Raw genomic sequence first — 14,390 nt, forward strand, 5'->3', positions numbered from 1 at the left:
CCCCCCCCCCCCCCCCCCCCCCCCCCCCCCCCCCCCCCCCCCCCCCCCCCCCCCCCCCCCCCCCCCCCCCCCCCCCCCCCCCCCCCCCCCCCCACACCCCCCCCCCCCCCCCCCCCCCCCCCACCCCCCCCCCCCGCGCCCCCCCCCCCCCCCCCCCCCAATCAGGTGCCTTCAAAGTTTGTAACTATCATTATGTGATTTCTATTTTATCATGAACTAATACGTTAATATTATTACCTAACGTACATGGCTTGAATGTTATCACAAAACGGGACTAAACAGTAGGGAAATAGCTTCTTTGTTCCTTAAAAAACGCGAATCTAACCATGGGACTCTACGGCTAAATATAATACTTAGATAATGAAGGCGTCGTCCTTCGTTCTAAATATTTATCTACATAAAATCCCAGTAGTTACTATGTCCTAACAGAAGGAATACATGGAGGAATTCGAGAGGGAATCTCGTAGAAGCCAAATGCTTCCTAAGATCAAGTCCTCTAACAATGATCGTTGTCAAGACCCACGAGAATATTCCAATTCTCGTCATTGAACTTTTGACCCCTTACACGGTTAGAAGCATCGTGGGTCTGGCAAGCATCCAGGATATCTTGAGCATACAGACTCCAAAGCGAGCAGTCGATGAAAATATCGTGATCGTTATCGTTGCACCAGGAGATCGCTGACTCATAGCTGCAACTTACTCGGGTACATACCCGAGGGCCAGGACCCACATGACATCTCCCCTGGATGCCTTTCAAGTACTCGATTCCCTGTTCGATCCTGAAGACTTGAGCCCACCAGATATTATTTGGGTCGCAGGTTAGGTGCGTATTGTCACGCCGGACCGGCATCGCGGAATTGGTATCGTTCTTCCTATTCCAGGAGAAATCGGGATTCAGTTCACGAATCTGCGCTTCAATATTCTGCATGCTGGAACCGGTTATTGAAACATCAGAACCGTCTTCGAAGACTTTTCCAACCCAAGTGAGATTAACCATCGAATAGCCACTTGCTATCCCCTGGTGATGAGGGAGGACTAGAGGGTCAGCGTGAACCACAGCGGCTACCAATGAGATAGCCGACACAAAAATACTGGTGAGCTGCATTTTGTTAGTTGGTTCAATGAGAGAATCAGCGATTTAACCTAGGGAATAGTCAAAAAGCTGTTGTAAAATGTGTTTGAATTGTCGAACAGTCCCAATGTTAGATTGGATACCTAAGGTATTCCAGGCACGGATGAAGAAGAGATTAACTGACTATGGAAGTTTCCTCTAGGCATATATATAAGAATGAGAGGAAAATTGATCACAATGACTATGTTAAATTTGTATATGTTCATGGATCGTGTTGCAGGACATGATTCATAGCTGTGAACAGCATCAATGGAGAAAAGGATATTACAGTAGCTGTCATATAAGTCCATAAGCACAATATCTTTGTTTGGTGCTAAGATTGAAATACCACTACTTGCAAGATTAAACTGTAATTCCTTGTAACGAATCTCTCACGTTATCTTCGATAACATCAGTAACAGGTATCTAAAGTAGGAGGTAGTGTTGGTACCGGCTTTGCTTTGTTGGACCAAAACGATGATCTGCCTTAAGTCGACGCACCATTACAGGTAAGGTTACCTTAGTGAAGCCCACTGCTTTTCCTAAGACAAAACCTTTAAGATGAAGTAATAGTTTTCATCAAATACATTACGAACCTAAAGAGAGACTTTAAAAAGGCGATGATGCTCTAGGGAACCCAGAATATCAAAAGCCTTACAGCTTGTTGCTTGGCCTGAAAGAGGTCCTGACTCCTGATCGGGACGAAATAAAAGTGAATATCATGGAGATACTCACGATCTTTGAGGGCTAGGTATAGGTATGTACTGCAACTCTGAAAAGGTACCTTAGAGGTACCTAATCAGATATCTATACTAGTAACTTTACAAATAAAATTCATGTTCCTGTTATGTAGTCCTGTCATAATATCGGCGTAATTGTAGCTCCCCAATATGTAGCTACCAAGAGCAAAGTTTAAGAATTATTAAGTAATCTTCTAGAAGAATACCTAATAACATAACTTGGACTGGTTATTTAGCAACACAAGAAGTTGAGACTTTGGCAATAATGATGCATTGTATGAGGGTTAAACAATATTTCTAAGGTTATTGTTTATTGTTGAGATGTTTAGGAGAGACTAGTTAAGTTCCATGAAAAGATTGTTACAGATATAGTCTAAGAGAACATCATTGAACTAAATAATAGACCTATATAATCTCCTGATGGGACGGTTTTAGCAACCAAGTGCCCCCTTAAAATACTTCACTCTAGCAATACCTGCCGTCGAAGTTTGTTGAGCACTTTTACTTACACTCTGTCTGAGGCTTTGTCAGGTAGTGCTCTTGTCGTTTTGTCGTTTTGTGGCTTGCTACCTACCTAGGTACCTTTATATGCTTCTTCCGTCCACCTGCCGGCTTTAAAGAAAAAGAGTCATGTTCGATACGCCTCCAACTAAATCGCTCTTGCATAACTGGTCCAGTGTAATAACGCTCGTATTCGTAGACCTCGATACGAGTATTTACGATAATTTGAGCAGGCTGGTCGAAGAGCGGACAGCCGCTACAAATACCATAATTCATACTGTTGAACAGCGGGTTTCCCAGCCTACAGCCATAACTACATGAGGATGGATTTTCACATGATTGGCCTTGTTGAGGTTGGGGAATTTCAATGTTCCATAGATACGGATAAGACAAGGCGACCATCAATGGTACAGTTACCGCAACGACGCCCAGAAGCTGCATGTTGTAAGTGAAAATCATGGTTTCCAGCAGCGAAATGGGTATTTAATAGTCGAAGAAAAAATTGTCAGAACCGTTCAAAATGCGATTATGTGATTGTACCTAAGTACTGGGGCGAAAAAAAATATCGTCAATATAAAAATGATATACAGAAGGCCGTTACAGAGTTATAAATTGCGCAATAAGATATTGTTTCCTATGATTGTTCAGCATACTTAATATTAGACAACAATTTCACCTATATGAACATGCAGGTTGACGATATCTTTGGCCACAGATCACTACCATTGTGTGAAATTTATATGTTACCTATATCTCCCTTTATCATAATGAATACCCAAGGGACCTGATGTAATGCCCTTAGATATTATCAATAATATTGCCATCAATATTATGGTATTGTTCATAAGTAGGCCTTGCGAAGGTGGACTAGCTTCACGTAACAGGAAAGATGGTTACAAGCACCAGAATACAAGTTTCCACGCCCGTTAAACTTGTATTTGCCGCTTCTATGTAACAGCCTCTCTACTTGCGTACCATTGATATAGTAGGCATGCTTTATCTTAGAAAAGCTGGAAGATTGGGGATCCAAATATAGTATTTTACGTATTATTACAAGCAGCTAAAGAAACGTAGAGTTAGATTACGAACCGAAGTAGAATTGTGTCAGGTCGAAGTCAAACTCCGAATTTTAAGTTCCTATAGCTGGTTAAGACGATATCATGCAAACCATATCTCTAACCTATCATGGTAGTCTGTCTTAGCCTAAGTCGCTCGTGCGCTCTTTGGAGGGACTAGGATCCGCTGGATTCGGTCTCGACTTCGATGATAGGCCGGCCGTTGGAGACACAACGCGACAGACTGGGCCTCTCTTGAACGGGGTTGGAACAAGCATCGAGCAAGTATCCCATAGGATAACATAATAACTTGTAACTTGGAGAATGTGGCTGAGATCTGTTTAAGATTCACCAGACCTTTGGCTAATATGTAGAGAAGCATTACCAACGAAGCTTGCACCAGGTGGGGAAAGTTAACGACCATTTGGCGGGGGAAGTCCTTGACGGATTTGGCCGTCTCTCGAGTTTTCATGGAGCATGCCTACCTAACCTAACCTAAATCCCGAATTTGTGCACACTTGGTGGAGAAGCTCAAAACACGACATGCAATGATGAAAGATAATAGATTGGGAAAGTGACATTGACATAGCGTTGACAATCTACCTATCTAAGGTAAGCTGGCAGGCTGGATAGGTACGTGGACGTGTAGGTACTTGAAGAGGTACAATACCAAAGGGAATATGATACTTCCAAGCAGTATTGCACATGGTGGTGGTGCTGTAACCGATTTTCCCTCATGCTGTCCGTTTTCCCTGTTGCCCTACCGTTCAGCCCGTTCTCAGAAGGGCCCATCTGCCCATCTCCCACCCTTGCTCGTTCCCTTGTGACTGTTTATCTTCTCTCTTCTCCAGATTCTCCCATCGCCCTCTTCTTCTTTTCTATTCCACTAATGTATACTTTATTTCCCATTTGCATTATATGCTGTCTCTCTGAGTTGCGCAGTAATCGTTGTTTTCCTAGCGACTGAGTTGCTTCTTCCCACTTACATGGACTTGCCCTACCTAAAACGGTATCGGTGCGGTTTAAACAAACCGTACATGTGTACCGTGGATGGGAATTCTTAACATAAAGGAAAATTACCAGCTTTGTCGATGCAATAAAAATCAGGCTCTACGCGATATCGAAGGATGATCTAGGTCTACGAAGCTAGCTTCTATCGTCTTGCTCACTTTATGAAGAAGAATTTGCTGAGGGTTCAAGTTGAGTGCACAGCGTATCTACCAGCGTTGCGCAAAACGCCCCCCTCCCCGTCACCCAAGCTAACAATGGAATTTCGACGGGGAAGGTCTCCGCCATAATTATAATTACAAGGGTCAGTTCATCAATTTATTTGACATTCAATGGCGAGAACCTCAATTTGGCTTTACGAAGCCTGATAGAGATTCATATAAATCAACGACGGTTTCCTCTTATGTGGGTTTACACCGATTTCCTGCTTTATTCATTTGGGATCAATTTTCTATAACTACACCGAAACCGCTACGACTTGAGACCCAGCGTTGATTCAAACCGATACATCCTTTTTGGGCCTATGTAAGATGCATTTACTGACTTACATCGACAGCGCTCGCTTGCGATTTTCAATGTCTATGCAACGCAGGGAGATTTTCGTGTTGTCACTCGCAACATGAAGCACCTGAAGCTATAGCACCAGTCAATTCCTAAAAGATACCAGCTCTTTGAGGATGAGCGATAGGATGAAGAGGGGCTTGAAAAGGAGGTCTCTCAGTTGACAACTGATCGGCACCCTTGCGTACATTTATTTGTACTTTCATCATCTGATCAGCATCTGGGGAGCACCACATTTTATTGTGTATCCTTGCAGCCTATAACATTGATTCACTGGGAGATTTCCGTCGTCTTATATGAAGTCATTAGAAGCGGACCACTAGCGGGCAGTCCCAAGTATGCATCGGCACAGGGTCGGATATCAGCATGCATATGCTATGCAGCATGTATACCTGATACCTACTGGCCTAGGCTACATAGATATACAGCATCAAGCAGCGTTGCGGGCCGACAGCCATGTTTGAGTATCTATTGACATGGACTTCACGATATGAGATCCTCAAAGATCCAAGTCGCCATGGAAATTCGAGCTCTGAATTTGGAATATCTCATCTACGAGTTGCCAGGCCCCCCGATGATGATACGAATATTTGGAGAGCCTATTAGGACACGGTCGAAATCAAACTTCTGGCATAAGGAGGATGCCCAACTAGAAGACTGAAAGGCGAAGGGTCTCTTAACACACGGTTTTTTTTCTTGGATACTGGGCTCCTACAAAATAGAATGAGTCCAGACGACCACATCCTACGACCACCTCCTGCGTCCGGCAAATAACTACCCCTTATCACCCGCCTGCGTAGACATGCACCTAGTTTCTAGCCGTGGGCGAGATGCGGTAAGCTTCCTTAGGTTGAGATTCTGGTGGGAGATGAGATGGATTGACTGAATGCCAGCCTTGCAGTTTTGATCAATTCTGGTAGGTTAACCCTTTTCGATTTCTTAATGATGAGCACCTAACATGATTTATTTTTCCTACTTTTTCTTTCTTGTCTTTTTTCTTTTTTCTTTTTCCTTTTTCCTTTTTCCTTATTATATTCCCTTTTTCGCATGCTCGAATTTCCGTACGGAGCTCGCCATTTCCTGCGGTGTTGGGATGAAATACTTCATCGGACCAACTGTAAGAATGTCTAAGTTCCCGGGGCTTTCCTGTTTTGATTTTATCGGATAATATTCGGTCTATCGGTAAGGTTGTTTTTATCATCTAACTTTAGGTAGGTACCTCTTGTAAGTACATCTTATCTACCTAGGTACCTACCTTTGGATCCTTTGTTATCCCACCAATCCCACCAATGGTGTGAACCTGGCGGAGTAATGGAGTACAACTTTAGTGTGCGACTCTCGGGCCAATCAACTATCTTTGCTTTCCTGCAGGCGACACAGCTCCTGCGTTTCCTTTCACCACTAAGCCGCCTCCTTTTTTTAATTTTTATTTTTTTTCCCTCCCTCTTCCCTGACACCCTAATAGCCTGAACGTTTCTAATCGCGCATAGACGCATGATTTTCCCATCGCTCCCCCTCTAACCCTGTATAGGACTAGCGCAAGTGGATCAAGTAGTACTACCCGCTCTTTACTTGCCTTGGATAGAACTTAGAAGGTGGTGCCAGCAGTCAGAAAAATTTCTTGACCTACCCAGACCTTCAATCCCATCCCCCAGCTCCCGGCTCACGGCTCACGGCTCACACACACCCAAACAATCCCCCCCCAAGAGGCCAAAAGTCCAGCCAGCACTCTTAGCTCAGCGCAGACGGGACCGGACCAACTCGCCAAAAAAACAAGTGCCTCTTCCTTACCTACTTACCGCCCTTCCATCGCTTCGCGCCTACGCCCAGCAAACAACACGCACGGAGAGACGAGAAGAAAAAAAAAAAGCGTGTGATTGCGGTGTCGTCACTCACCACCATTAGTTTTAGCTTAGGTAGGTAAAACCTTGTTATCCGCTTCTTGTCTCTTGTTATTTTTATTATTATCTCCTCTAGCCTACCAAGCCTCCTTACCTCTAGGTAGGTATCTATCCCGTCCATCCTAACCCACTGGTTCCCCGTTCGAGCGGTATTCGGGTGTTCCGTATGTATCTGTGTCCAAATATATTGAACAAACACTACTTCTAGAAAAACCAAGGAAAAAAAGGTATAACCTTATCCCCGTCACAACTTCGGTCGGCACCCTTCAAGTGTCGGATGGTGTTGATGCGCAGTGCCCGGCTGCTGTCACTGTCACTAGCAACACATAGTAGCGATAACAGTGACAAGGTGGGCAACTGACGCACCTGCCACGACCGTACATACAACCCCGTCCGTCAATCCCGTATTATCACTACTATACCTAGAACCAACCTCCGTACTCAGGTTCGGATCTGCCAATTGCGAAGTGGGCGCCGGCATTTCACCGGTGGACATCTCTCTCGCTACTTTTTGCCGTTGATGTCCTATTCCCTTTTTCATTCCTATTACCGTCCCCGGACCCCATTCACGTACATATTTGTTTTTAGCCCAAGGCTGCTGCTATCGCAATCACAATCGCTATCGCTATCGCTTCCCCTTCTATTTTCGTAAGGCGTATGGAGCACTGTATGTACAGTCTACATATACTGTATTTACATACCTGCGCATGTATTTATGGGGAGTACTTATCAATGCTGTAAAGCTAGGCGTTCTACCTCCTATATACGCTACCTCTTAGGTACAATACAGCATAGCATAGCGCTGCATTTAGGGATCTCCCCTCACAAATTCAGACAGCATTGCACTGACAGCAGTAGCTGCTGCTGCAACTTGCAGCACTGGGGACTACCTCTGCTGGAGTGTCTTTTCCAAGCCAACCTATCCCCCCCCAACCACCGAAAACCTGCGACCATACCAACTTATTTTCCCCGATCGCACCGTGGATGTTCACCCCCAAAATTCCTTAATCGACTCGCGACGCGACTTTTTTTCCTCTCTTATTCCATCGCGACACTTGTCGCCCGTCACACTATCATTTACAATTCATCGCTGTTCCATCTCAATGCATTAGTCACCATCTATTTTAACCACTAACTTTATTTAAATTATAGTCAGATGGGTTCCCATTCGCGATTACATCCGTCATGAGCTCCTGGATTAACGAGGCCGCTGCCGTCCAAAACCACAATGGCAACGGCTTCCCACACATGAACGACCCGAATAACATGGGTGTAGGCGGAGGAATCGGCGCTGGTCCGGGTGGCATGATGGATCCCTCGGCCTTTATGGCAAATGCTGCCCAGTTCAACCACGTTGCTGCTGGCCAGTTTAACCCTCAACAGATGGCTGCTGCTATGCAGAATGGCCCTATGCGCAATGCCTCGCCTTCCTTCTCGAATCCCGCATATCAAACTAACCCAGTCATCCCCTCGAAACGACCTCGACCTAGAGAAGATAGCATTGGCGCGTCTCCGCGACAGAATCCCGGCATGCTGCCGACATCGCGCGCAGACACGCCTCAACAATCACCTTTTCCGGGCTTCCAGCCAAATGCGATGCAGCCGCAAAATCATAATCAACCGCAACATTATCCCCATTTACAACCCAATGGCTCGACGAACGCGTCTCCATCACCCGTAATGGCTGGCAACCAGCTGCGTCCGGGAAGCGTGCCGCAACGCGTCAATACCGCGTCGCCGCATCCTTTCTCCCCAGCTTCTCAGCAATTTGGTCCTCAAGCATCGCCAGTTCCATCAGATCATAGCGGCACACCTCAGCCGGGCATGTTCATGAACCCGCAGAATTTCCCGCAAGGTTTCAATCCGGGCTATACACCCGGCGCGTCGCCTGCCAGGCCACCCTCGGCCCAGAACCCCATGGCGCAACACATGATGCCTCCGTCTATGGGACAAATGCCACAACAGATGCCTCAGATGCACCCGAGCCAGATGGTCACGCAACAAATGCAGCAGATGCAACAAATGCAAGCGGCGCAAGGACGTGGCGCGATGGACCAGCAGAAGATGCTATACCACATGCGTCTGCAACAACAGCTTCAGCAGGGCGGTATGCCGATGGCAGCGCAGATGCAGGCCCAGAATATGGCTCAAGGCCGAGGCATGATTCCTAAGCAAGGAATGCCAATGCAGAACGGCCAGATGCCACCTGGTGTTATGCATGCTCAGCAGGCTTCGCAAATACAACGAGCTAATAACCCGGAAGCGTTCGTGAAAAATCTGACGGCGTTTATGAATATGAGACAACTTCCCTTGGATACAAATCCCGTTATTGAAGGCCGACCCTTACATCTACTTCAACTGTTCCAGAATGTTTCCAAATATGGCGGATATAGGAACGTGACCGGCCGCAACCTTTGGACGCAGGTCGCCGCGTCGGTTGGCCTTAATCCACAACAAATCCCTTCGGCCCCCGCCCAAATACGAGGCATATATGAACAAAACCTGTTAAAGTTCGAGGAGTTCTGGACAATGCAGCAAAGAAGTCAGCATATTAAGCAGCAAGTAGGCGGATCAGCGGGTATGCCTGGCATGCCGGGTCAAGGCGTACCGCAGAGAATGGGCCAGCTACCTCATGGACAGCCCATGCAGACTGGACAAGTCCCGCAGATGCAACAACCACATGTACAAACACCTATTAAACAGATGCCACCTGCAATGCAGCAGGCTAGCGTCAACGGGTTTTCGACACCACAACAGCCACGGATAAATCAGCAGCAACCCAATGCAAACCAAGCACACGTAAGAAATAGTATATCACGAAACATGGATGCCAGGCAGCCGAGCGGTGATTTTTCTGTTCAGTCTCCCGCATCAACCGGTAAGAATGGGAGTATATCGGTACAACCCATAGCTCAGCAGGTGGATAGTGCACATACGAATGGTACCACGGCCAGCTTGCCTTTTCCAGGACCTTTCGCAACAGATCAAAACGAATACGCACCCTGTTCTCGGGAGTTACTGCCGGGCTTGTATGGCGGCTTTGATCTTGAGTCGATACGAAAATTAGGGAACGATTTGGAAAAATGGAGGCCAGATGTTCCGCAACCTCAGGAGCTTGGCAATATTGATCTCCACGCTCTTACGAAAAGTCTACAATGTGGTATACATGGAGAGGTACGATTAGCTCTCGATGTTCTAGGCTCCGTGTCGCGCGCTGCGGAGTATATACCAAACCTGTCGATCGACTTGAGAGCTTGCGACGATTTGGTGGAATGTCTCATAGATTGTGCAGAAGAACAAGTCGACCTCCTCGCAGACAAGGCAGATCCAGTGTCAGATGAGATCGACCTGACGTCCTACGAGGATGTCATGCGGAGCTGCCGCCTCGAAGCCATCAGCCTTCGCAAGCCTCATGTGTTGGGAGACGCTGAATACGAGCTTGAACACGCTGCTGATCGTCTGCTGGCAATAACTACCATACTACGGAACTTTTCCTTCATAGAAGCGAACCAAGCAATCCTTGCTGACGAAATTGTAGTCAAGTTCCTTTGCAGTACGATACGATCTTTAGGTACGCATGATAACTTGCTGCGAGCCCCAAGGAATACGCTCGATTTCATGAAAGATGTTATAGTTTTGCTGTCGAATATTGCCAGCTCGGTTGAGATACCTGGTCGCGAACAGGCACTTTGTCTACTCCAATTTCTTCTTGCCTTCGCACCGTCCCCAGGCCCTTCCCTAACGACAGAGCGGGTGGTCTTTTCGCCATATGAGCCTTCACTTCACCCTTACCTGCCACACGCAGTAGACTCATTAGCTAAACTTTTGGCGCGCGACGAACCGAATAGAACGCACTATAAGATTATCTTCGCATCTGACGCCGCCGCCTCGCCTCCTTATGAGCTTCTCACGCGGACTTTCGGCCTAGCGGTCTGCCCCGTTCCAGACCAAAACAAGGAAAGCCGTCCGGCAAATCTACCATCCTTTGTCGAGGCACGAAAGGCATTGTTAATGCAAGGGTTACTTGCCGCAGATATTATCGCGCAGCTAGCACCAGGTTATGAGTCCGGGGTAACGCGCGCTTGGCTATCGTCTGGGGAAGGTTTTGCGCAGAACCTTTTCCGTCTTATTCGTACGCTCTGTACACAAGCGGAGCCGACACCCCGCATAAGCGGCAACCCCAGAGCTCAACCACGCGAGGACATGGATATCCTGTATATTATTACGTGCGGTGTCTCTACCCTCAGGAAGCTAAGTGAGAAGGCAAGAGATCCAAATAATCCGGCCAGCATCCCAGCAAACGCTCTTCCCACAAGAGAAAGCCTCTTCGGGGCGTTGCAAAGTCTCAAGAGCCCTAAGTGGACATTTCTACTAAATCAACTGAGTACATATGCTGGATTGGAAAGCTGAGTTACGTGCGTCTATATGATGTAACGTCCTCTTGGCAGCATGATAAACGGGTTTGGAGTAATTCGAACAAGGTAGCTCATGCGACGGTGGAGCGGTTGTTGACGAAACGGGGCTCGCAGGCCCTTATACCGGCGGCTTGGAGACCAGGCTGAAGCAAATCGGACCCTCATGGGAGCGCGGCGTTTAGGAATTAGATAATTGGCATCATATGTACAAAGTAGCCCAGCGTACAAGGGGGTGTATAAACGTGTAGAATATGCGTTCCAGGTTATACAGGCAAGACCGGCCACCTTTGCCAGAGGTATTGCGCCTCGGAGCTTACGAGTGTGCTTTTTAGGGTTCGATACTTAGTGAGAAGGTATTGAATGAAGAGTGAGACGACTAAAACGTCTCGATTGAAGTGAATCTAACAAGTCTTGTCGAGTATAACCCGTGATAGTCTATCCGTAAGGTGTTGGAGGGTAACTTAGGTATCTTTAAAGACCTTCCCTTAGGTTGGGTACCTGTTTAACTACTCGTTCGTCCCATTATTATATGGAACTGTGGTAATTCGATTTAGCTTACATGAATGAGGTACTGAATGTGGTTGCATCCCATCCCCATTAGTTAACTGATAACCAACATAAAAACAAGCCTGTTACTCTAGCAAAATGGGTCTGCAATCACGGAGATAGAGAAATGAAAACTTAATTCACAGTTAATGGCTAGCTAGCATTGTATGTAAGGTAGCAAAAGGTATTCTTGGATGACCTAGGTAAGGTAGGTAGGTACCTAAGGTAGCTGTTAAGGTTCATTACAAATTGATCGATCTATTGTTAGATCTCCTCGTCCTTCTAGTCTTATTAATCTTTGCCAAGCACATTTGACGATGGGGTATCATTCTCCTGCTCCCGCCTTCTTCTTCTTCTTTCTTCCTTCTTGGGGGGTTTACAACTGACTGACTGGCTCTACGGGTTTCATATCGTGCGAAGTGTCATCGGGTCTTGATTTGTACGCGTCAGGGTTACCACGGATCGAGCGTGCAAGGGAGTTTAAGGAATCCCGCCGCCTGGGCGGTTTGAGGTCGTCGTCATCTTCAGCGTCCGGCTCTACGCGCGGCTGACGATACGCTTTCTGGGGCCTGGCAGGTGTGCCAGTAGACGCGGGTGCCATCGGACCGATGCCGTAGTCGTCAAGCTCTTGGTTGTTCTTGGGGAATTCTCGCTTGTCTTGCCGTTGGCGCCGGATGTGTAGTATGATGAGTGTTATGACTGTTGTACCGAAAACGAGTCCGCTATGATGGGGGGAAGACAGGGCGTATCGTCAACAGGGATTCTTTCTTTCAAAAAGTATAGATAGGTCTTATTTTCGCCCTCCTCTCCTTTTAATAAAACTTACGCTATTGTTCCGACTACGATCCCGGCCGTAGGTTTAGACGCGTTCGGCTTTTCGCATAGGTTTATGTTAGGTGCTGGGTGGCATTTCTTATCTTCATCTTCGTCTCGCGTCGTCAAGACGTGGGAGACGGCTCGGGCAAAGTGCGACGCCAGCGACGCCAGCGACGCCGCTGACAGTGTCGACGGTGTCGACGGGTTAACTGGGATAGGGCTCATCACTCAGTTTTATTTTTTATTTTTCTTCTTTTTGTCTCCTCTAGGGGCGCGTTTCGATGTGATAGTCAATTGTAATTCCTAATTCTTACACCGTTGTGCTTCAGGATCGTCCGCTTCATTACCAGAATGGCCAACGTGCAGCTCGGATGATTCCGAGTAAGGCTTAATTTGCCAAAAAATGAATGTGACCTCGGCGTAGTTTGAGGTTTCGCAACGTGTAAACAAGCGAGGGACAATGGATAAAAGCAGAAAAAGAGAAAGTATAATAGTTGGATTTACAAGGGCAAAAAAAAAGAATGGATGGGATGAACGACGACGACGTTTCGCACGAAGGGAGGGTGTAAGATAAATAAAAAGGTAAGGTTACCAGAACTGAGTGAAAGCAAGGCACCCTAAAAAGCTCCTATAAGACAACATCACCTATAGGTTATCAAGGAGGTACAGGCCATGTGATGCATGATGTTTCACCGACCGTAGGGGGGGGCGATTGGGGGCGATTGGAAGCGCTGGTGAGGCGACTGGCTTAAATTGGTTTGGGGGGGAGAGATAGGCGTAGCATAATCTGGCGTGCCAAAAAATAAATAGAGACTCCTGAAGATCCGATTGAAACCAAAAGTTAAAAAAGTTTAGGGGTCCCTCGACGTTGCACTTTAATGTATTGTATTGTATTGTACGAGGTCCCACGTCAGTACCTAACCTAACCTATATCTAAAGTCAGGTACCCGTAAACCTAGGTACCTCTTGACCTTACTTACTTAAGTAAGTACCTAACCTACCTGTACCTAATATAAGATGACATACCGGGGGGTTGCCTGTAGGTTAGGTCGTGTTTTCTACGGTGTTGGAAGTTCCTACCGTCGCTTTTACCAAACATCCGGCTATTGGTCATAAAGTTGGAAGTTTCCTAGGTACTTCATTCTTATCACTCTTATGCATGTAATTATTCACTACTCTCATGTTTTATGTTAGTTATGTGAAAACCCTTACCTGTAGGTGACCTAGGTCCATTATCCTCTTTTCTCATACTAAATAATGAATGAGGTGACAACGAGGTGACGATGATTAATAACCTACCGCTAGCAAACCAGACGAACTATCTTAAGTACTCCAGACCTGCAAAGCGACATTGTCCGAGTAGCCCATGCGCCTCCAATCCAGAAACCCCTCTACTATGTAAACTTTCCTGGCCGTCTTTACTAACTCCGATATCCAGCTACAAATGGTTGAACCCGCATCTATCCTATCAAGTCCCGCATGCATTAGACATCGCTCATATAAGTAGGTGGGATTAACGATGTGCATTCTAGCATAACATTTTCACATCAAGTGCAACGGCATAGGACGGCTAACCAATTTCATAGATCGGCAAATACAGCCAGGCTAGAACTAGGTTGCTGTACCAATCCAAACCTTGTGACAAAACGATTACGTTTATGAGAAGCATGATAGGTAGACAGGTAGGGAAGATGGTAAGCTAGAAGCATAGTAACTTCAAACTGGGGAAGAGGCTC

At 46.6% G+C, this 14,390-nt stretch overlaps 4 protein-coding genes across 4 annotated transcripts; 1 reads left to right on the forward strand and 3 right to left on the reverse strand.

Moving 5' to 3' along the window:
• Positions 1-496: 496 nt before the first annotated feature.
• F4812DRAFT_469662 (uncharacterized protein) lies at positions 497-1,105 on the reverse strand (the record flags this gene model as incomplete). Its single annotated transcript, XM_047938892.1, has 1 exon — positions 497-1,105. One exon carries the CDS (start codon positions 1,103-1,105, stop codon positions 497-499), a length of 609 nt encoding a protein of 202 aa, XP_047785236.1.
• A 2,292-nt stretch (positions 1,106-3,397) lies between these two features.
• On the reverse strand, positions 3,398-4,220 carry F4812DRAFT_448509 (uncharacterized protein). Its single transcript, XM_047935869.1, has one exon. It carries the CDS (start codon positions 3,877-3,879, stop codon positions 3,556-3,558), a length of 324 nt encoding a protein of 107 aa, XP_047785237.1. The 5' UTR covers positions 3,880-4,220; the 3' UTR covers positions 3,398-3,555.
• Positions 4,221-8,062: 3,842 nt separating this feature from the next.
• On the forward strand, positions 8,063-11,287 carry F4812DRAFT_453882 (uncharacterized protein; the record flags this gene model as incomplete). Its single annotated transcript, XM_047936546.1, has 1 exon — positions 8,063-11,287. The coding sequence occupies one exon, from the start codon at positions 8,063-8,065 to the stop codon at positions 11,285-11,287; it is 3,225 nt and encodes a 1,074-aa protein (XP_047785238.1).
• A 670-nt stretch (positions 11,288-11,957) lies between these two features.
• Positions 11,958-13,545, reverse strand: F4812DRAFT_448547 (uncharacterized protein). The gene is made up of 2 exons (XM_047935870.1): positions 12,665-13,545; positions 11,958-12,560 (listed from the first exon to the last, which is right to left on the reverse strand). Exons 1-2 carry the CDS (start codon positions 12,877-12,879, stop codon positions 12,215-12,217), a joined length of 561 nt encoding a protein of 186 aa, XP_047785239.1. The 5' UTR covers positions 12,880-13,545; the 3' UTR covers positions 11,958-12,214.
• Positions 13,546-14,390: the final 845 nt, after the last annotated feature.

This window comes from Daldinia caldariorum (genome assembly GCF_022478825.1).
Source record: "Daldinia caldariorum strain CBS 122874 unplaced genomic scaffold F4812scaffold_34, whole genome shotgun sequence".
NCBI classification, from domain to species: Eukaryota; Fungi; Ascomycota; class Sordariomycetes; order Xylariales; family Hypoxylaceae; genus Daldinia; species Daldinia caldariorum.